The following is a 22,694-nucleotide window of genomic DNA, read 5'->3' as shown; positions in this document are numbered from 1 at the left end:
ATCACTGATCCAGAGTGTATTTCCAGTTCAAAGATAAGCTGCAGAGGCCATTGTCAGTTCTTCTCTGATGCAGCACTTCAAAGTTCTGGAAGGACATCTGAAAGAAAAAGACTACTCATCACACCACTGCAAATTGGCTGAAGAGGCTTAAAGAGAGCCACCAACACACTGTGGCTCAGCAAGGATTCACAATCAGCAAAATGGACATTAAGTGGAGAGTGCAGCGTCTAAAGAACTGGGCAGAACCTGGTCATGACGTGATTCAAGCTTTCTGGTTGAAGAAATTGACATCACTTCACACTAGAATGGCTAAGCAGATGGAATGCCTAATATAACAAGGTAACCATCCGGAATGGCTTACCAAAAGACGAACTGTACTTCTGATAAAAAATCCAAAGCAGGGGTCGATTCCCAAAAACTATCAACCAATAACGGGCTTTCCCGCCGCCTGGAAACTGCTCTCAGGAATAGTTGCAGACAAACTGGAAGAACACATTAGTCCCTATATGACCAGTGCTCAGAAAAGAATTGGACGCAACACCCGAGTAGCCAAACATCAGTTCTTGGTGGATCGGATTGTCTGTCAAGACAACAGGAGAAGGCATACCAGTCTTGCCATGGCTTGGATTGACTACAAAGTAGCCTGTGACTCAATTTCCCATTGTTTGATACTTGAGTGCCTCAGTACGTACAATGTTAACCCTAGTTTTGTGGCATTCATCAAGATGTCAATGAACAAATGGAAAATAGAACTGGAGGCTAATGGAAAAAAGCTGGCGAGTGAAAAAATTAAGCGAGGCATCTATCAAGGTGACTCCTTATCACTGCTGCTCTTTTTCATCTGCCTTAATCCTCTAAGCAATATGCTGGGGAAGACTCAATATGGGTACCAGTTTAAGAGTGGCACCAATATAAAACACCTCTTCTACATGGATGACATCAAGTTGTACGCTAAGAAAGAAATGGACATAGATTCGCTAATACACCTCACTCAGGTATACAGCAAGGACATCGGAATGACCTTTGTTATTGAGAAATGTGGAAGGCTAATAGTTAAGAAAGACCATTCTATGCTTACAGATGACCTAAGAATGCCAAATGGTACCGCCAAAAATATAGAAGAAGGGTACAAGTACTTGGGATTCTGCAAAGCAACATTAACCACAAAGCCGAGGTACGTCACAAAGCCATTACTAAATACAAGAAACGCCTTTGGCAGGTCCTACAGAACCAGCTCAATGCCAAAAAGCCAAGTCATGGCAATAAATAACTACGCACTGCCAGTAATAAGACATCCAGCAGGCATAATAAAGTGGACTGAGGAAGCAATCAGGAAAACAGATATAGCAACTAGTAAACTGCTGACCATGCATGGAGCACTCCACCTAAAATCTGATACTACTAGATTGTATCTCAATAAGAAAGATGACGGTAGGGTACTCAAAAGTGTACAGCAGACAGTGAAAGAGGAAAAACAAAGCATCAAAGCCTATGCAGCCTCCATGGCCACTTTAGATAAGTTGTTAGCTGAATTTAAATCGGCTGTTCTGACAATGGAGATTCGCAGTAATGATGAGGAAACTGACTGGCGCATGAAACCTCTTCATGGTGCTTACCACCGACAAATGTTTAAGGTTGGTGATCTTTACCAGACATATATGTGGCTGAGCAAAGGAAACCTAATGGTCAACACAGAGTCCGCTAATCATGGCAAACCAGGAGCAAGTGCTCTCAACAAGGCAACTCCATACAAAAATCTATCACACTATAGACGATCTTAGATGCAGACTGTGCAAAGATGCACCTGAGACCATCCAACACATCATCAGTGGATGCAAGCAGCTAGCAGGAAACGCATACACTGAGCGGCATATTTATGTCATGTTGTGTATAGAAGTCTATGCGATGAGTAAAGCCTTAATAAACCACAACACTTGTGGGAAGCTCCTGGTAAGGTGAATGAAAATGACGGCGCTAAGATCCTCTGTGAATTCTACATCTAGACTGACAAGCATGTCCTAGCAAACAAACCAGATATAGTGGTGGTGGACAAGGAGAACAAGAGGGCTACTATAATAGATATAGCAGTACCTAATGACTACAATATAGCCAGCGAAGAAAAAGAAAAGGTAGAGAAATATCTCCCTCTTTGAGAAGAGATTGAAAAATGCTGGGATGTAAGGACAACTGTAATCCCAGTCGTCATTGGGCCACTGGGCGCAATAACACAGGCGTATAAAATGTGGCTTGCTCAAATACCAACAGCAATCAACTCAGGTGAGTTGCAGACAAGGACGCTAATAGGAACAGCTAAGATCTTAAGACATGTGCTCAAACTCCCAGATCTCGGGTAAGTGACCTGAGTTAGAGCAAAAATTACCACCCATACAGGTTAACCGGGGTGAGGAAACAACTCATGCCAGGCTTGACACAAAATACTTTCAAAATTAGATATACCAACCATAAGGCTTCCTTCAACCATACATAAAAAAGGAATGCCACAGAGTTAAGTAAATATATATGGCAACTAAAGGATAGCGGCCTAGACCACAACATCAAATGGTCTATCTTAAAAACGACAAGACCTTATAGCCCTACCACTAAGAAATGCAAACTCTATATATGGGAGAAGTATTACGTAATATGCAAGCCTCAATTAGCCACCATAAATAAGCACAACGAAATGCTATCTAGTTGCCGTCATGCCAATAAATTCCTGCTAAGAAACAGTGTCACTTAAGACTCTAGCTTTTATCTCTATTATAGCTTTACTGCTAGTATAATATTTATTATTTTTAACATTTTATCTGAAGAGTGCAAGCCTACCACACAAAACTTTAAGTAATAAAATGTTTTAACTAAACTTGTAGTTTTTTAGTACACATAGTTTCACAACATTCACATTCAACATTCACAACATTTGCCATTCTCACAATTAAGTAAAGATGTTTTTTTAATCTAATGCATGCCTAGTCAATTCATATTCTAAATATTAGAACTCTTGAGGCATACTTAAAACCGATAGATGAAACACATTTACTACTTCTTACCCTACACATTCGCTCAAGATTTAAGAAAATTTATAAACAATAGAAGGTAATTCCTGATAGTTAAGTTTCTTTATCTAGTGAAGTTGGGTAGCTTGAGCTTGAAACCTATGCTACTATAATTCTTTGCTATAGTACGAGCTTATGTTATTAAGGAAAAATACACCACACCTGAATTGGTTCAGTCAAGCTGAAATGTGAAGCCGATTGCACTATTTATTCACGCAGCCACTGAGAAGGGTTTTGAAATAATTTTGCTTTTAATCATTGCATATAATTGTTATTATATTGCGCTTAAATTAAGTTCAAGCATACTATGAGTAACCTTAACAGTAATTTTGCAATATTTTTAGGATGCTTTTTGAAAGAGTATAATAAACATCAGTACAGTTATTTCATATTATGGCAAATATGACATATCAGTATGGTTAGCTTGCCTGTCTACAGAAAAGGTGGTGCAAAAGCCAAATCTGGTGTATAGAAGTTTTTTTTTTGTAACTGACAGTAGCCAAAAAAATTGAGAAATAAACACTTAAACTTCATGACAGTGTACTAAAGCTCCACTAACCTGTTGAGCGTTTTTATTTTATTCATTGTATTGTAACGTTCACAAATATACTTATTTATTTATATATATTAAAGTAAAACAGATCATGAAAGCCTAGGTAGCTTCTATGGCCACCATGAGTGAGTTACTAGACAAATTTCACTTGATTGTGGTGACAATGAAACCAAACAATTATTATGAGAAACCTAACTGGCGAACCAAACCTCTGCATAGAGCGTAGCATCAACCAATATGTGAGGTATGAACACCTCAACTAAACTTACGTGTCTGAACAGAGGTTGATTTATTGACCAATACTGAGTTACTCATTATGCAGTGCAGGAGCAAGTGCTTTCAACTGAGTAACCTCAAACACAGATATATCTTACTAGAGATGATCATTAATACAGACTATGGATTGATGCACCAAAAACCATCCAACGTTTCATAGGTTGTTGCAAGCAGCTAACCAGACTTGAATACACTGAGCAGCATAATCATGTCATACATGCAGTGTACGAGAGTCTACATAACAAGTATGGGCCTAAATAGATCACAGCACTGAAGGGAATCTCTGGAGAACGTCAATGAGAATGACCATGCTCAGCTCCTCTGGGAATTCTACATCCGGACTGACAAGCATGCATTGGCACACTAGCCAAAGTGACAAGAAGTAGAGCCTAGCGACAACAAGTATATTATGTATGCTGACTTATTTCAAACACTTACATATATGAACAATAGTTATGTTATGGCCAATACAGAATTGCTAATTATGCCGTACAGGGGCATATGCTTTCAATTGAGCAACCCCAAACACAGATCTATTCTACGAAGGATGATCATTATGGCAGACTTTGCAGTAATGCACAAAAAAACCATCTAACATTTCTTCAGTGGATGCATGCAGCTAACCAGACTTAAATACACTGAGCAGCATAATCATTTCATATAAATGTACATGCAGTTTAGTGTACGAGAGTCTACACAACAAGCATGGGCCTAAATAGACCACAGCACTGAAGGGAATCTCTAGATAACGTCAATGAGAATGGCCATGCTCAGCTCCTCTGGGAATTCTACATCAAGCATGTATTGGCAAACCAGTTAGATATTGTAGTGGTAGACAACAACAACCAGACTGCTGCTACATATAATTATAACAGCGATCAATGACTACAACAAAGCAAGCAAAAAAGGAAAAGTGGATAGGTATCTCCCTCTCAGAGGTAGATTGAAAAGTGCTGGAATGTAAGAACACCTGGAATTCTGGTAGTCATATGAGCACTGGGTACATTAACACCTGCACATCAAATGTGGCCTGTTCAATTACTTGCAGCAATCATTACACTTGAGTTATGGAACAGGATATTTTTAGAAATCACTAACACCTTGGTGCGAGTTCTCAAGATCGCGAGTCTCTGGTATGAGATGCGAGCTTGAGTAGATATTGCCACTCATTTGTGTACAAGGAAGGAAACCAATTTTGTGTATGTTTCCAGAAGATGACACAAGCTTGTCTACCAAACTTGGTGTCTCTTTAAAACCTACCTTCAGCATATGTGTAATCATAGCTTTTATTATAAGCTGATTTGTGTTTTCTTAGTGAAAAAAACAAACAGCCACAACATACATTCTTCTGATCCCACTGCTGTAGCCAGTTCATGTAAGTAAATTTTTGCAGTAAAATGCAAATTATGTTATTAAATGTAGCGGGGGTAAAAGACATAAGTATGAGTAGTCAGTGTCTTCTTTTTTCAAGAAATAGTTACCTTCTATGATTAAATTCCAAGTTGTGATATTTTCAAACTATATTTTGTTAGATATGCTACTTCACACAGTTTTTCAATGATGCAAAAACCATCAGAAGTTTCAAAAGCTTTTTTCTGATGTACTTCATTTAAGGTTAAAAATGTTTTAGCGGACTATTTTTAGTTTGCATGAAGTTTTTTTCTGTATATAAATAAACCATTTAGTTTCACATAACACAGATACTCACTACAATGTGAATTAAAGACTGGAACATTACAACTAACATTTCTTATTGTTTTAATGGCATATTATAATTAATGACATTTTATAATTAATTATTTTTTATAATTATTTCACTGATTCCTATGTATACAAATCTTTATACTGACAACATTGGTCATTAAAACCATCCACTTTGATCTCATAATCTTTAGCTAAAAATCTTCTAAAGCTCTAAATAATGCACAAATGACTTTTATACTCACAGCAGTTAGAGTGTTCAACGCCTTCCATTTGACACTGACCATCTCTCACAAAGACTTTCACAGCTCTAAATAGGATTTGTCTGCCAATGTTTACTTTCCACCAGCTATTTATTCTATTTCGGGTTGAAGAGTATTTACTCAGATCTCCATCTACTGCATATGAAGCTGGATGAGAGGATTTAGTTGTTGATTGACCCACATTCTTATCTCTTACATAGTTAAAGTCTGAAATACATCATGAAGTTGGTTACAATCTAAAATAAACTAATTGAGTGTAGTTATTTATTGGAAATATATGGTTCCAAAAACTTCACTTAGACTATTCAAAATTTGTTACCAAATAATAAGCTTGTTAAACATAGTTCGTACAAAATTGGAAAACTGTGACTGTAAGTCAATCAACAGCTTTTCCTTAAATTATTTGGCCTAGTTTTTTTATATCGGGATATGATAAGGTCAAGAAGTAAGCAAAGTATAAAATTTAATGCTCTTATATATACATATATATATATATATATATATATATATATATATATATATATATATATATATATATATATATATATTTCTTTGTTTGTGTGTCTGTTAGCCTGTAATTTTGTGAATCTATGTGACCAGCTTTAGCTATTAAAATTTTTGAAAGAGAAGCTCGATTTGTACTTGACTTTTGCTAGCAGAAATAACAAATGCAATTTTTCCACCACACATTTAACCACTGAGCTAAACGGTCCTTGGAATGTTATCACTTTTATCATATACATGTACCACATACGCTGTTCTTTAAATGACGCATTAATTGGCACATCGCTCCCATGGGTTACAACCCCGGTGCTATAAAATATTTATCGTCTTACTTTATGAACGAAGATGCTTTATTGTCTTAAGGCTAATAAATTATGTTTTCTGCCATTTGATATGAACAATAAGTTTTTTTAAATTTAAATATTGGTCGTTGTTATGCGTTATCTGCTTGTGATTCTGCTATAGTAAAAACAAATTTGAAAACAGATAGGTGATAAAGTTTTATTTAAAAGTTTACTAAAACTTCCTTTAGGCATGTTTTTAGTAAAATAAATTCATTTAGTTCATTCAGCGTTTATGTTAAATGTCTGTCTCAAAGGTAATAACTCTGCATGAATGCATGCACAGTGTAAAAACTATTGCATTTTTTTGCAGATCATAACCAGAAAATGCACTAAAGTTACTGTAAGCTATAATAGTTAGTAAGGTTAACATATTGTTTTGTTACAACTTTTTAATAATGATGGTTTTGATGATTTTACCAAGATGTGATTACATTAGATTATTACTATGGCTTTTTATACCAATTTATGCGTTTATAAGATACTTCTGCATTATGATGCCAACACTGAAATAAACTAAAATCATATAATTGTATACAAACTGATGTTTCATTGTAATCATATGAAAACATACTATATTTAGCCATTACCTGCTAATTATTTCACATATGCATTCAAACACTTTAGAGTGTTATTCATTTTCCTGATTTAAATGTATGTTAATAAAGCACTTCTCCCATTACATGAAATAAAAAAGTTACTGTTGTTCGCAAATTTTAAAACTTTCACAGCTGTTTTCTTTCTATCTTAATTCATTTGAACTGCATAAAATAACACTTTTCTCATGATATGAAGTATAAAAATTAGAATGGTAAATTTTGTACATGCAAAATAAAAATTTATTGTCTATCAACTACTTTTCATTACCTGGGCAATGCAGGCCATTGCCCTAGTTTAAGCATAATCAGTAACTCCAGACATTTTAAAGAAGTTTTAAAAGAACTTAAATCTTAAACCCTGAAACTGTTTCAAGTTAGATTCAACAATATAAACTAAACCAGTTGGTAGACATAGTTTCAGTACACCAATATTAAACCTCAAAGATTTCTTTGGAATTTTAAAATATTTTTATCATTTTTAATTACCAATGCTTAACTAATATTAACATTGTTGCGCCAAAACTGTAAAATGTAGAGTTTATGTAGTGTTAAATTTGACTGAATATTATTTGCAGTCCTGGGGCCAAAATTAGCCAAAACTCAATGTGTGTCAATTTTTATTTGTGGGCATGAAATTATCAGTGTGCTAAAGATTTCTATTGCTATAAAACTTGAAATGTCTTTATTTGACAAAAAATCATGAGTGAATAATTTGAAAAGTAAAATAAAATATTCAACAAAACCGTAAACTAAAAAAATGAAAATTGTTGTTGCAACTGTGGACATGGTGAAATTTAGTTTCTTCTAAAATCAGATAAATGTAATGATAATGTTTTAAGTACAAATTCATGATAAATTTTAACCTACTGCAATATAATAAAGAATGCATAGCTTTTAAAATGCACAAATCTTTTTTGAAGCAGCCCAAGTTTATAAAATATACCAAAGTTCATATTGATCATTGAAATTTGATGTTGCGCTAGCTTTTCCTGGTTTTTTGTCAAAAGATTCTAGTTATACTATTTTATTTTCATCTAGCTTATAACCATACAGATCAGGATATTGATTAACATATCACAAAGTATAGTAAGTACTTGATGGAAAAAGGATAATAAAGTGCACATTCCATTCATCGAAAATAGGTTGCACATTAAATTCATTAAAAATATGTTGTCCAATCAGGCATGTCTAATCAAGTGCACATTACCTTACAGAATATGATGCATATTAAAGTCATTAAAGATTTTTTACATTAAATTCATTAAAATATGATGTTTATCAGACATAAGCTTCATTTGGCCATCCCCACTCGAAACAATGCCTGACCAAAGCTTTCAAGTTGCACATTTTTATGCATTGCTTATTCCAGCACAACATTGTTTTCCCAAATCTGCTTTTTGCATTAGTTCTATCATATATCTCACTAAGCGAGTGTTTATCTTAAAATGACCAAGAGCTATTATTTATGCAAACAAATACAAAAAAATTATTTTAAGTCTACTTTAGGAGCATTTGGTGATCGAATAAGTCTTGTGAATTTTGAGTGAGGTGCAATCAAAACCATGCAACAAGTCCAACTCATTCAAATCTGGCTTTAACTTAATGAAGTATATTGCTCTTCATCAGTATTTTGATCTATAGTTTTTTATAAACACCATATTTTAAGTTACTCAAAATAAACATGTTTAAGTAGCAATATTATGATTACATTTTGTTTCTTAACAAGCTTTTCATCTATTACATTTTGGTGTAAATGTATCATCAATGTAAACTATTCGATTTATATAAAATTTTATTGCCAGCGTTGCATAGTGCAGACAATACTTCTCTAAATCAAATTGTTTAATATTAAAAATATTAAACTTTAAAAGTATGTTGTAAAAATTATCATGTTAGTTTTAGGTAAGTCGATCTATGATTGTAGAATCTAAAATAAGTTTAATTATTTTCCTGTATGTAGAACTTCTCTAAATTTTTAATTTTATGAAGTGTTTACTGTGGGTACTACTAACCAAGACTATTACATGTAAAACATTATTTTTGCTAAAGCAGGAAGAAAGTTATGACAATGATTTATGGACCATTTTGTAACAAGGAGAAGTCAAAAGTTTAAAAGTAAAGTTCACAGCACTCATATCAATAAATGTGCGAACAAACCCTTAATTTTTTTAAGTTGTTTCTACAACTCTACATTAAATTATTGCGCAAGTACTGTATAAATCCAAGAAAGCAAATTTTTATATGTAGGCCTTCATATTTTTTGTAGAGAAAACATTACCGTATACTTCAACTTCTGCCAGTGCTAAACCTTCCTTATGAGTGTTGAGTATAGCAACCTGTTGTCCTTCTACTGGAGGGTCAAAGTTGTGAGTCAAAGCAGCAGGATATGATGGCTCTCTGTAGATGATTCTAGTCCAGTCAACAGATGATAGAGATGGATCTGATGGGTTGGTTTTGTTAGAGGTTAGAATACTCACTTTCTCTAACCGCTCATCTGTAACAATATCATAAGATTCAACTCTCATCACTTAACCTGTAATTGTATATCTTAAACTGGTTTTATACCATAAAATAATAAATCTAGAGAGTTGCTATTTATACAACAACTCTGAAGACCTTGAATGGCGCAATGCATGTGTGTGCACACACACACACACACACACACACGCACGCACGCACGCACACACACACGCACTCACGTGTGTGCACACACGTGCACACACCCGCGCACACACACTTTGGCATGCATAAATGCACATAAGCATGTACCCAAACTATCAGCCCCATACTCAATGCTTGCATAAAGTAATATTGTTTAAAATGGTTAAAAGTATATAAATCAAATGTGAAATATATTCTCACATCCTGGACAACCATTATTAACATATGCCAATTAGTTCAATCGGTATTACTAACATGTTCACATTGCAAGCTGCATAGAATCTGCTGCTATGTTACGAAATACAGTAAATCAAGTATCTGATTTCCTTTAACGTAAATATCAATTATACATTACAAATTAAAGTGATATGCTAAACTAATTATTGAATAACCTGCTAACATTGTTGATAAATGAAATATTTGAAATCTGTAACTTGGGGTTCTATGAAACCTGAAATGAAAGAATTAACATTTGTATCAGCAGTTATCATCCGCACATATTATATGTGAATCAATTTTGGGGCTTCTAGCATCACATCTATCTCTTTCTAGCACTGTATTTTTACTGAGGGATTATTGTTTATTTTGTTAAAAAGCAAGCAGAATAACTTGAGCTTGTAGCTGTTTTTGCAACACATTTTGTAGCCAATTACAATCTGAGCAGCTCGTAGTTCTTTAAATATTACTTCAATTGGCTAGTACAAATATGAATTACCAGATGTAAACATGCATTGAAGTCAATCCATTCTCGTTAAGTTGAAATTTTCCTATGAATATTGTAATAAACCTTTCAGTAAAGAAGTTATTGCACAATCTATTAATATAAGTCTATGGCCTATTAAAAAGAAACAGTTCTAGGTTTATTCAGAACAGTTTGTGCCTCGTGAGAGTACTAAACCTAAACTAACAAGGTCCAACAAATATTTGGGTAAAAAAATTTATGGGATACTGTTTATAAGGATAGAACTTGTATGCTTTTCATGAGACCTAGTCTATGCTTGCATATCAGTGGCGTTTTGGAAATTGTTTGGAGTGAATAAATTGAATCTAAAGGTGACATCCATGTTTCAAAGAGCTAATAAATTCTAGTGCAGCATAAATTTACCTCCAATTTGTTTTAAATAGACTGGTGAGACTTCAACAATAGCAATAAAACAATAAAATAGCTAAACATCTCCTTTTAATATTTGTAAATCATCAACAAGGAAGTCATGAATCTAGATTTTCTTACAAAACCCTTCTCTGTTGAAGATCTTTATTCCACCAATACTGTACTTTGCACCAAGATCTACGGCCCACCAGTTTACTTCTTGGTTTTGTGAGGTTTGAGAGAAATCATTGATGTCGCCATTTACAGCTGTTTTAGCTTGATGAGTTCCAACTGTTCCACTCTGACTTGCCATCTTGTTTGCTGCTAGGTTGACTTTGCCTGTAATAAATTTTCAACAATTGGTTTACTAAAAGTTAAAAAATTACAACCAGTTTTTAATTAAACTGATTGTACACATGATCTAAGCAGTCTAATCTATTTGAGAAACAAGCTTTAGTAGATTATCATAATTTTATTTTTGTTAGAACAGACAACATGTTTTCTTATCAAGAAAATAATTGCATATGATCCTGTTAGTTTTAAATATAAACTAGTTTCGTAGAAATCATGTGACACATTCAAAATAGATATAAACAATGGCAAGCAAAGTTGTAATCAGATAAGCTAAACAGCTTTCCGTCACATTTTTGAGAGTGTCTCTAACATTGAGTCGACCTAATCTATTTATATATATTTGCTTTGCATTAGTATAAATCTTGATTTTCTACAACCTACTGAAACTCTGACTGCTTACCTTCAATAAAAAGTATGTTTAGCTTGAGTAAAACTGCTAGGATTATAAACGCCTTCATCTTGAAGCACAGCGATCTTAACTATAACTCGCTGAGTGAAACGTGCTTAAGATCATCAGCCCTTCAGCTAAATGAGGTTGCTTTTATCTTCAGTGAGTTCAGGTTACTTCTCATTGTGTTCATACAAATAGCAAACGATTTGGAACAAAGGTCAGTGCAGCTTCAACTTCATCCTTTGTTTGATTCACTTATCGCAAGAATAGCGTGCATTATTTTGTTATTTGTGTTGAAAACATGTCAATGCAATCTGAATCTTGCTTAACTCTAGCTGCTAAGTGAACACAGCTCTACAGTATCATAAACATGGAACAATTTACTTACACAGCTCTAACCTTTGACAGCGCCACACATTATAGCTGCTATAATTTACCTCCAACTTGTTAGAGAGCGCTAAACGGATATGCATCGACAAGCCAAGCACCTTATCATCAGACTGATATAATTTTCTCGCAGTCAACGTTTAAAGACTATAATCTAAATTACAACTTGTTCAAGTTACAGCTGAATGCATGTTATGATTGCATTTGTAAACTCTATAGAAGTATTAGAAAGATTGAACACTTAGTGACATAATACAAATTTATACTAATATATAAAAACATTTGGAGAGGGTAAAGATGAACTCATCACCATCAGCTGTGTTGATTGTAAAAGCACTGATACCCAATCCTATGCTGTCAAGATTTGTCCTAATAAGATTAAAGTGCTGGAACTAAACCATTTTAAAGCAAATGTATAATTAGGTCATTATATTAGCCTGAGTCAATAACTCTAAATTCATTTATGCTGACCCTCAGCACTACACTGCAGTCAGTCTAGTCAATGTTATCTTTTTACTGACTGACTTCATAACTATTACTTTTTAATAGCTTACAGATTGCTTCATGTATGCAATGAAATAACTGCGACAACCTCTGAACTATTTTTGGTAGGTGCTCCAATCAATAGTATATAGTAAAATATTCTTATTATGAACAATGCCAGATTTCTTATAAAAATATGCCTGAAAATAGACTTCAACATTAAATTTTGCAAAATATATTCTCTTTTTTTACAATATCTACATTTTATTATAAATTGTGCTGTAAAATAAATTTTAACTTAAAATGAACTTAAAATAAATATTTTATTGGTCGTTGAGGTAGTGATGGTAATGCATCCAAAGGTATCACTCATTTTTTCATTGCTGTTTTATGTGTAATGCTAAAGCAAAATCCAAATTGTTCTCAAATTAAAGTGATGCAGATATTGTTACAGTTTAACAAAATTTACCAGCGTTTAATATTCAAACACTTGTTTTTCCATTATTGAGCTCTGCAATCCAGAGTCAATCGAGCCATTAAAATTGATTGCAATCAAAAATGCTTAATTATTAAAATATAATAATTACATCAATATTCCCAACAGGCAAACTTTTAGTAAAATAAAATATTTATCATTTCTAGCTTTTTATAACAACAATTGGTTTTGAAAAGTTTACATGCTGCATTAGAAAAATACAAATTACTAAAAATGACTAAAGAGAACATTGCGAGTTGCTTCCTGGTTTCTCCAATGACATAGACTGGCTATATTTCTTTTTTAACTATAGTATCACTGATGAGGGTATGTGTAAACATTGTTGGTAATCACAGTCAACTCTATTTAGTATATGATGTCGTGGCAATGGGTAGTTTGCTATCCTAAAGAATAGTAAAACTTAATGTAAATTTCTATCTAAAGTAAAGTTTGTCATAACACATAGTTTACTATCTACTTGTCTTACACTAATAGGTAAGTTAATGTACTTTTGAGATATTCTAGTGATTTGTTTTTTTTCTAATGATTAAGGATACAACAAAGCAAACAGTAACAAAACTAATTAATTTAGTTTTTAGCAATGTTGTCCTAAATATAAATATTATTCGTATCTTGTAATCTTGTATTATATTGTATACTTGATTTATTTTTAAATAAAATTGAAGTGTTTTTAACAGGTTTATTAAAATCATATCGAACTTAAAAAAACTTAACAAGTTTTTTATGATTGTTCCTAATATATGTATTACGATATAACATTATTTTTTTGACTATAAATTGCTATTTACATTTAGCATTTTTACATTTAATACCTAGATACTAAGTGCTTACTTTTTATTATTAAGATATAATAAGATTATTAAAAGCTATAGTATCATCAAATGATAGAAATCTTACAACACTAAATGAAAATTTCAAATTACATGCTCAGCTTACAACTGTTCCTTGAGAAATATGTTTCATACACCATGAAGTACTGATTACTAGTTTTTGACTGTTAGTTACTAGGAATTGAAAAAGTCATGAGAAATATTACTAATTTTCAGGCAAGGAAGGTAGTAAGAAATTTAAATTTCAAATATTATCCTATAAATATAGAGAAACTTATTAACTGAAAAATCTGGTAGTTGGTGCATGTAACTTGTATTAAATCCCTTTTGATTTGTAATAAGAATTTGGCTAAATCATCTACCTTAACTAAAAAAATATTTTATTCATTTTACATGTATTCTCAGAATATAGTACTAGCTATAGCTATACAGGCTAACTGACATGTTATGCTATTAATATGCCATTTTAAATCTAGGCTTTTGAGAAAAATGTCACCTAAACTTGAAAACAAGCAAAGTTGCAAAACGGTGCACAAAAACAGAGAAAAGTCCAAGTTAACCTCCAGTGGTGTCAGAAGCACTGTTATGATATGACTAAAGATAAAGCACAAACCAATACAAAACAAAACCGAATATATTGAAGAGGTTTTGCTGCAACAATATAGCACAACTAACAAACGCAATATAAATTGAATGACCGAGTATAGATGAAGTAAACTTGGCATAATAGCACAAGCTCTCAAGAATTCCGTCTGCTCAATATCGACAAAAAGTAGGCATAAACTACAGTAGCTTTACTTTTTCCTTTATATTTTGTTGTGTATTCAAAAATCTTCTTTGAATACAATTGAAATTGTGTACTGGTTACATTCTTTATGTATTTTACTTGTGTTAGAAAAAAGAGCAACACACAGCAACATCTACTTCAACTGATCGTGTGAAAAGGCAGGATTTAGTACCACATACTTTAAAGAAATTTGTTCCAGCGATTGATCAAATCATACCATCTGCATTTCCAAATAAAGCCAAAGCTTGTGAACACGATAACTTTAAAATAAAGCCAACCAGAATGCTGACAAGGCCATTATAATAGATGTTTCATCTTTTCCAATGGCTTGAAACCAACACCGGTGATTAATTCAAGACTATGCTTGCAAAAATTTTGCCAATGATTCAAACGGCTCTGCAACAACCTATTATTAAAAGAAAGGTTGTCTGTCATTGCTCGGGCAATTAAAAAGCGCCTTAATAAAAGTATATAATAATAATGGAAACACTACTATCTATGGTAATAGAGCGAGAACACAAACTTTGCTAACCTTTTTAGGTGTTGAGTGATTAGGAGTAAAATATGAGAATCCATGTCAAGTTTGGTGAAAAAAGTCCTGAGGTAAAAATATCTGCTAACATATGTTGAAAGTATAAACCGAAATCTATTAAAAAAAGTTGCTGCTAAGCTGCTGCAATACCTCTGCAGCATATGTGAAAACTTTAACTTTTTATTGCAGCGGTGGCTTCTTCATAACAAATGATTATAGCTCCTATATTCAAATTGTTACAAGAAGCAGGTAGTAAGCCGGCGAGCTCTGTTATAACCTTTTTTTACTCTGTCACTTTTGTGTACATTTCCAAACTATTTTGATAGAACATGTGGCCTATGTAACGCTAAATAAGAAGGTTAGATATTTGTTCAACCACATGGGTTGTTGCAGAAAGTGCTGTTAAGAGTCGAAAAGGGAAATGACTTACTAAGGTGTCCTACAGTTACAGAAGTGCAGGGCTAGGGATCTTCTGCCTGGTTCCTTTGGAAAGGCATGTATATGCAGACAAGTAAAAACAACGACCTTATCAGCTCTTCCAGGACCAATCTTCTAAAAAGGAGTGTTTAGTAATGGTACACTTTGCTGGAAAGACAAATGGAAACGCATGGCCCATATTATTCAAGGAACCAAGTCATTTTGCCTCCTCAAATTGTTTCAACAAATTTCAGGGTGAAAAGCTGTCAAATATTTTTCTGACCCGGGCATCAGGGACAAAATCTTATTTAAAAGGGTCTTCAACTAAGCTTCAGCTTATACTCAAGACTGCGTAGACACAAGGAAAGTAACAGCTATTTTGGCTGATGTTAGTGGCCTTTTTACCCTATAGAATGACCATGGACTGATGTAAAGTATGCTCTAAACCAAATGAAATGTTTGGGCAAATTGCTAAACTAGTATAAGATGCTATTCTAAAAGTTGCTTGTCTACCAACAATCCATATCAGATTCTGATATGTAGAGGCATTTCAAGATGAATGAATACCTCCTCACTTGTAGCGAAAAGCTGGTGCAACTGTCTGCTCCAAAATATGGGTATCAGAACCTATATGTATTTCAGCTAGCCCAGACATCAGTTTAGTTGAAAGAATAAGACACCCAAAAATACATACCCTACAGAATGAAAATATTTGTCGGATATAAAAATTCGCGATTTTGCGAACGCTCAATTTGGCAAATTATTAAATTCCGCGAATAATTAGTTCAATTTTAATCACATGAGAGAATAAATACTGCAAAAAATTTAAAAACTAGTCGCTAGGCATAAATACTAAACGTAGCTGAGTTCCCAAACTTTTTAAAATAATTGTCGTGGCTTCGAGTTAACCCTATTGCCAATGCATCACATTTTTTTACAAAACTATTCAATGTTTCCACAAATTATTAGCAATGTGATTGATTAGCTAAAATCTTGAGGCGAGTGCTCAAACTCTCAGGTCTCGGGTAGGAGACCCAAGTTAGAGCAGAAATTACCACCCATACGAATTAACAGGGGTGAGGAAACAATTTTTTTACACATATATTTTTTTATTCATATATTTATATAAATAAATATATCTAGTCAAACTTTAATAACTCACCACCTGATAGCTCGAATATACAGATAACTCAATCAGATTTGTTCTCAACTAATATTAAATTGCTTGAGATAATTCAAACTTAACATCATCAACTCGAACAGTTTTTTTGCCCAACGACAATGGTGACGGTTTTTATCACTTTAGAAAATTCCTCTATTTCAAGCCAAATAAATAAAAGTCAACTTTCAGTAGATTTTAGGTGTCATTATTACCTTTATAATATTTTCTTTCCGGCTTTTTAACAGTGTGCAAAAAAGTCAAATTTTGCTAAACATCTGCCTTGTGGTGGTTCTTTGAAAGCGGGAAAGGTGTAGTAATCTTTGGATAAACCTAAATTCAGCGAAATAGATTTTGGTTAACACGATCAGGAGAAAAAATATGTTTCTTTTCTAAGTGTTTTAACCACAATAAAGCTTTTCCCATTTTAATCGCAGAACGTCCTAGCAGTCCCATCACCTAAAACAACAAACCAATGTCAAGCGATAAAAAATATGTATACCTTCTGATAAAACTATTCAAAACTTTACAAGAGAGGCCCTTTAGCTTGCAACAAGCAATTTATGCTTTTGGTTTATATTATAGTTTGTATATGTGTAACAGCATGGTATGCTGCTCTAAGGTGGCTTTTAACTCCTAAAGCCTAAAGATTTCTTGAGAGAGAGAGAGTGTCGGGCCTTGTAAGCATTTATTATCAAGACTATCATGAGTACTGATAGGCTAACAAGAGTAACAATCATCACTGTAAAAAGTCAGCATTCCTTTATATAGTGTTGGTAGCATAATAGTCATTAATAATACTGTATAATGAGCCGAGCACAAGATACAAAAAGGACACAAATAATACGTAATACTATTATAATTTTGTTGCAGGCAAAATGGTCAGACAAAGAAGGGTAGCATTGGCTCAGATGGCAACTGGGTGCTTTACAAGATCATGTTCAGGTTCAGGTATAATGGTAGATTCAGTGCAGTTATTAAGTAAATGAATGTCTTAAGAATCGAATACTAATAAATTGTATGTGTATCTGTTACACAATCTTCTGAATGGAATGATAGCCGTGATATAGAAGAGATATCGCAATAATTTAATGTCGAGATAGACATATCTCACACCTTCCTCCTTAGATGACATCACGGTCGTAAATTCTCTTCTAGAGGGGGTAGGGGCATTTGGTTACCGATCTGTTATGGTTATTGCTATATTTAGCATGTTGATACTGTTGAAGGATTATTTGTATAGTACTTGCTGAAGTGTCTGTATAGTAACTGTTTGTCTGTGGCATGTCTGACATTGTGCTGCACTTTTCGCAAATACCCAAACTTGTATGTTACAGGATGTTCCTTTGTGTATCTTGTCTATGGCTCACAAATTGCTATGTGCTGTCAATTTCTCGTGTATATAGTTGCAGCTTATGGGAATGAAAGTAAGAGCAGGTAGTATACTAAAGCCATAATAAAGTATAAAGCAATATGATATGTGAGTAACATCCTAACTAAAGAAGCCCTACCCTACTACTCAGGTTTCCGACTAAGGTAAAAAAAAGCAGATATCCCATATAGTTTTATTTACTTATTTCCTTTATTCAACATTTTCTTTCATCCACCGATAAAAAATGACATGTGGCAAGTAAATAAGTATAAATCATAGGTCAAGCAGTTGACAAATCAAGTACTAGATGCTACACAACCTAATTATTAAACAATTTATCATTTAGCTAGCCAAAGCAAATGTCAAATCCAGTCATGCAATCCTTGAATAAATTAACTTAACTCAGTTCTGAGTAGTCTTGAAGCATAACATTTGTTATCATCTGATTCACTAGAGGGCTGTGAGTTCCCTGATATTGGTCAGGTAGGTTGGAACTTGTCTGCATCTGTAGGTTGGTGTCCTAGATCATGTTGTTGAAGAAGGTGGGGAACCGAAACTGACAGCTAATTCAGCTGGCATTAGGAATTGTGCGCTCTTTACACACATGAGTTTTGAGGACCAATTGAGACTGAGATTTAACTCAGATTACTACATCTCTCAAATAATTAATCACAAGTAAGCCAAACTGTAGGAACCCAATCCATATATATGCAGACAGCCAAATTGACTGTTTCAAAATTCGTTAACATATTTTCTTTAATTGCTAAAATCAATTTGTATCTATTGAATCATGTTCTGCCCTTTTCTAGTTTTATGCTGCTGCTCCCTTACTTTACTCATGTTTAATTTGACTTGCAATTAACTATAAATCAGAACTAGCCACAACCTTTTTCTGCAAAAATAATAATTGTAAGTAAACACCTCACTGTCTCGCTGCCGTGAATAAACCTGCGAGCTATAATAAACCTGTAATGAAGCCTTAGCATAACTGGTAAAAAATAGTATTGATGAGCAAATTTGTTTTATTTTTAGCTGATTCTTCTGCTGATTTCACCTCTGCCACTACAGCCACTATTGCTGATTACACTAAAAGTCCAAATTACGAATAACCTTACTGTTACATTATTACTAAAATGTACCCAATATTTTATCAATCAACTCCACTACCAATACAACAACTAATTCATCACTGTTTCTCGAGCTGTCAATATCTACTTCTCTCTCCATAATAATAGTTACCACTATCATATTAATCTACCAAATCTACAAAAAAGCAAAAATCGCAACCAAATGCTTATAACTAATCCATTAATCACTTTAAGGCAGTTATTAAATGTTTCTGTCAAACATTACTATTAAATAGCATTTAGACTATCACTATCTCTAATGTGTACTTATTAGCCACAAGTCTATTAATTTACTTAATTTCTAGCTAATAACAATTTACATACATGTACTTATGCAAATTTTAAAGAAACTGTAATGACCATAAAATCACGCTACGTGTTTCACACCTAGTGAAAGCCATCTCATTACATTATATAAGTTCCGTGACCTAGTATGTTAGCAAGTGTCTCGTGTTACAAGTTGGTCAAGGTAGTTGTCAGTTCGTGTCTGTCCATTTCCAAAAGTCCTGAATATGTCACTATTCTAGTTTGTACAATTTCAATTTTGCAATGAAATGTCGTACCTTCATTTTGCACAACGTTAGGCTTGTAGAGTTGCAAGGTCAGACTATACGGTTCGTGTACTGCAGTGGTGTCTGGCAGCCCACAAAGTGGTAACTGAGGCAATCGAACATTGTCCACAGTATGCCTAGTTGGACATATCATTGGTGATTGTGCACAACATAAAGTAAGCAGGGAAAAGAAGCTTAACATCATTAGCGTAGAGTGTGGCGCTTTCAATTTAGCTCCAGAGCAAGAATGCAAAATAGGGGGTCTCGTTGGATGATGTGAATCTTTACCAAGAAGATCACACCCACTTTTAAATCTTTCTTCTGCATCACTAACACTACTACCACGTTCAGGGTGCACAGGAATGTCATCTTCACTCAAAAGTATGATTTCATATACGTGTTGTAGCGTTCCTTTGGACTTGCCTCTGGATAATTACTCACCATTACTGGAGCATTGCGTTCTAGGGAGAAACTGCCTAGAGTCTCTGGGCTCTTGCTTGCTAAGCCATCGATGACAACTTTACACACATTGGAAATATCTTCACTTACCTGTACTTTGGTCTCCACAACCTCTAATACAGCGACCTCAAGTTTAGGATTCACTACCGTCTCAACTGAAGTATTCACTTCAGCAACTGCAGGTATGCAGTTACTGTCGCTTACCTCGTTAGGGTTGTACGAAGCGGTGGAGGCAGGAGGTGTTGCAGGTGTATACTTAGGTACTGCAGCCGAAGCATAGGCTGCCTGAGGCTGATAGGTATGTGACTGAGATGTAGCGGTTAGGGGGGGAGGGGGTTGGGTGGCTAACCAAGCATGAAACCATTGAGGCATCTGACTGCGGTTGTTTCGCTGCCTGTTTTCAGATGGGTTACTAATATTCGACCTACCTTGTTGGTCTGGGTGGTATCTGTTACAGTTAAGATTAGCATATCTTGGTTGTGCATACATGTTACCTTTACCTTTACCTTTTTGGTCACAGAATCTGGCAATGTGGTTTACCGATTGGTAAATAAAACATTCTCTAACTTGTCTATTGAACCTTGTATTTTGGTTTGGATGCCGTCTGGGCTGATTGCTGAAGTTAGCAGACACATCAACAACCTTTTTGTCGACCACCAAAGCAGTTTCGACACTAAAAGCTGGCTTTAAAATTTCAGAGAGAGATTTTCCTGGTGTGCCCATAATATTTTGTTTAATCTCCGGCCTCAACCCTGGTTTAAAATGTAACAAGATGTAGGGGTTCTCTTCCCCAGCGCTACCACTAGCAGCTATTTTACAAAATCTTTCATAGGACTCTCACACCGTTTTGTCTCTACCCTGTCTTACTGCGGAAACTTCCATTGCTACTTGCTGTTGACCTTTTACAGCAGCTAATTTGCTTTTCATTAATGATTTTACTTTATTATAGCTTACAGAGCTCCCTTCTGATTTCAAAAACTCCTTCAAATAAGTTGCAGCCAAATCTTTTAAGTACAGTTGCAAAACTAAAATATAGGATGCTCTTGGTGCCTCATGTAAAAGGCAACAGGTCTCAAATTTCATAGCAAAACTATCAAAGTCATTGTCCAAGCTCTTGCCTGAAAATCTTAAACCAAATTTCACCCATTCTTTGCGGTATTTCGCATTACATTTACTGCTTTCTAAATCAAAACTTACCTCTGAATTGCGATCATTTTTTCTCTCACGGTTTGTGGTCACATCTACCAACTGTGATACTCTCTGTGTTAAGAGCTTCATAATCTCCTCAATTCTGTCTGCTTTGCCGATGGCTTCCCTCAAGGCTGTCTGTTGCTCATCAAGTGCCTCACCGACTCCCCCAAATTTTTCATTTATTTGCTATCTCAGGTCTGGGTCTGCTATTGACAAGCCCAGAGCCTGCTCCGCCAGCTCATCTCCTCTAGCTTTCAGAGGGTTGCTCTCATGATCCTCCGACATCCTCTCATTGCCTCGTCAATCCAAAACTTCTGAAACCAATGTAGCAGTGTGGTATGTTGCTCTAAGGTGGCTTTTAACTCCTAAAGCCTTAAGATTTCTTGAGAGAGAGAGTGTCGGGTCTTATAAGCATTTATTACCAAGTCTATCACGAGTACTGACAGGCTAACAAGAGTAACCATCATCACTGTAAAAAGTCAGCATTCCTTTATATAGTGTTGGTAGCATAATAGTCATTAATAATACTGTATAATGAGCCAAACACAATATACAAAAAGGACACAAATAATACATAATACTATTATAATTTTGTTGCAGGCAAAATGGTCAGACAAAGAAGGTAAGCATTGGCACAGATGGCAACTGGGTGCTTCACAAGATCATGTTCAGGTGTAATGGTGGATTCAGTGCAGTTATTACGTAAATGAATGTCTTAAGAAATGAATACTAATAAATTGTATGTGTATCTGCTACACAATCTTCTTAATGGAATGATATCTGTGCTATAGAGGAGATATCACAATATTTCAATGTCGAGATAGACATACATGTATCTCACACATGTACACATATCTGCTAATAAATACATGTACTTGTGACAGTGTTCTGATATGTTCTGTGTGCATAAAAGTTTTTGTATGTTAAGTAATTATTTTACCCATCACTTTCGGTTTTTCATTTTGCATTCATCTTTAAGGAAAATGTAATCTTTAAAGTTTAATTTGGCAATCAGGCTCTTAATAGGTCATCTCTTAGCATTATATGTAGTTAATAAGAACTGCATGCGTATGTATTCAACTTTAACCATTTGGGCTAATAGAATAATCACAAT

At 34.3% G+C, this 22,694-nt stretch overlaps 1 protein-coding gene across 1 annotated transcript; it reads right to left on the bottom strand.

Annotated features, from left to right (window-relative positions):
• Positions 1–1,898: 1,898 nt before the first annotated feature.
• Positions 1,899–20,084, bottom strand: LOC137404739 (uncharacterized). The gene is made up of 6 exons (XM_068090971.1): positions 19,943–20,084; positions 11,186–11,383; positions 9,572–9,787; positions 5,871–6,056; positions 4,157–4,248; positions 1,899–2,018 (listed from the first exon to the last, which is right to left on the bottom strand). Exons 1-6 carry the CDS (start codon positions 20,082–20,084, stop codon positions 1,899–1,901), a joined length of 954 nt encoding a protein of 317 aa, XP_067947072.1.
• Between the last annotated feature and the right edge of the window lie 2,610 nt (positions 20,085–22,694).

The sequence above is a fragment of the Watersipora subatra genome, chromosome 9, assembly GCF_963576615.1.
Source record: "Watersipora subatra chromosome 9, tzWatSuba1.1, whole genome shotgun sequence".
NCBI classification, from domain to species: domain Eukaryota; kingdom Metazoa; phylum Bryozoa; class Gymnolaemata; order Cheilostomatida; family Watersiporidae; genus Watersipora; species Watersipora subatra.
This window is presented reverse-complemented; position numbering and strand designations above follow the sequence as displayed.